At 64.6% G+C, this 1401-nt stretch overlaps 1 protein-coding gene across 1 annotated transcript in view; it reads right to left on the bottom strand.

Moving 5' to 3' along the window:
* Nucleotides 1-115: 115 nt before the first annotated feature.
* Nucleotides 116-1401, bottom strand: part of LAG3 (lymphocyte activating 3) — a 5742-nt gene continuing 4456 nt past the window's right edge. Inside the window, exons 5-7 of the mRNA XM_008063577.1 lie at nt 999-1241; nt 589-719; nt 116-338 (exon numbers count right to left, since the gene is read on the bottom strand). Of these exons, the coding sequence (XP_008061768.1) occupies nt 168-338; nt 589-719; nt 999-1241 (545 nt within the window). The 3' untranslated portion in view covers nt 116-167. The remainder of the gene's footprint in view (nt 339-588; nt 720-998; nt 1242-1401) is intronic.

Genomic DNA, 1401 nt, shown 5'->3' with positions numbered 1-1401 from the left:
GGCTGGCCGGGGAAGGTGGGTTAGAGGCTGGGAGGGAGACGAGGCCCCTGGAGGCTGGGGCGGGCTGGAGCCCTCGCCGGACAAGAAGGGGCAGACTCGGGCTTGCTGCTGACGGGGACTTTATTTGGACCGAGCTGCAGAGATCTGCTGGCCGCCCTCGCGCCGGGTCAGAGCGACTCGGGCTCGGGCTCGAGCTCCGGCTCCGGCTCCGGCTCCGGCTCCCGCTCCCGCTCCGGCTCCAGCCCCGGTTCCGCATCCGGCTCCAGCTCCTCCCTCTTGCTCAGCACCTGAGGAGGGTGAATCCCGTCCTCCAAGGCAGAAAATCTTCTTGGCTGCCACTTGGGGAGACATGGAGGGCGGGGAGAGAAGGATGAGGGCAAAGGGAATAGGACGGAGGCAGGGCATCCATATTCTCAGCACCCCCATCTGGTCCCCACCGTCTCTCGCCCCTGGGGTCCCACCTCCAGGCACGCTGGAGTGAGCGGCTTGCGAAGAGGGGGCTCCGAAAGCAAGCAGGGTCCCCTTGGTCATCCTCCCGACACGGGATGGAGGGGAGGAGGACCGCGGGGGGGCATGTCCCTGGCTCACCCGTCTTCGCCAAAGGTGAAAGCCAAAGGCCGCGGTCACCAAGAGGAGCAGAGAGAGGGCACCGAGGGTGAGGAAGAGTGAGAGGTGGCCTGCTTGGAGGGCACCTGGAGCTTGCCCAGAGCGCCTGGCACCTGTGGAGAAACGACAGGAGGGGCCTAAGCCAGGGCTGGAAACAACAGCTTGTCCCTCCCTCACACTCTGTGGATGCAGTGAGCTCCAGACAGTCCAAGGCACATGCCCAGGGTCATTGAGCCACTTATGGCAGAAGTGGGTCAGTCCTAGACAAGACTCAAGGTCAGGTCCCTGACTGGACAGTAAAGCGCTGGGATGGGGGTGGCAGGGACTGCTCTGGAAGGAGGGGTCAAGATGACTGCTCCAGTGCTGGGGCCGTGGATCTGGGGGCCTCAGACCTGGGCTGGACAAGTCCATGCTGTAGACCGCTGCTCCGAGAAGCCTCGCCCCCTCATACAGCTGGCACTGCCAGGGCTGAGAAAGGAGCCCGGCCTCCTGCACCTCCAGCCAGGGTCCTGGGGCTCTCCTCTGGGCCGGATCGTCCAAGGGGCTCCACACAAACTGCTCCTGGCCTGACGCCGGTGTCACCTCACACAGCAGCTTCCCCGCGGAGCCGGGTGACCCAAAGCGCTGGAAAGTCGCTGGAAAAGTTAGAGGGGAAGGTCTTTCGGGGCTCCAGACCCCTCTAGGGCCACAGGTTCCATCCGAGTGGATACTTCTTTTTTTGAGTCGGAGTCTCAGAACTCGGTCGCCCAGACTGGAGTGCAGTGGCCGCTCCCGGCCACCGCAGCCTCGACCTGC

This window comes from Carlito syrichta, unplaced genomic scaffold (assembly GCF_000164805.1).
Source record: "Carlito syrichta isolate Samal-C Ts95f unplaced genomic scaffold, Tarsius_syrichta-2.0.1 Scaffold306947, whole genome shotgun sequence".
Classification (NCBI taxonomy): Eukaryota; Metazoa; Chordata; class Mammalia; order Primates; family Tarsiidae; genus Carlito; species Carlito syrichta.
This window is presented reverse-complemented; position numbering and strand designations above follow the sequence as displayed.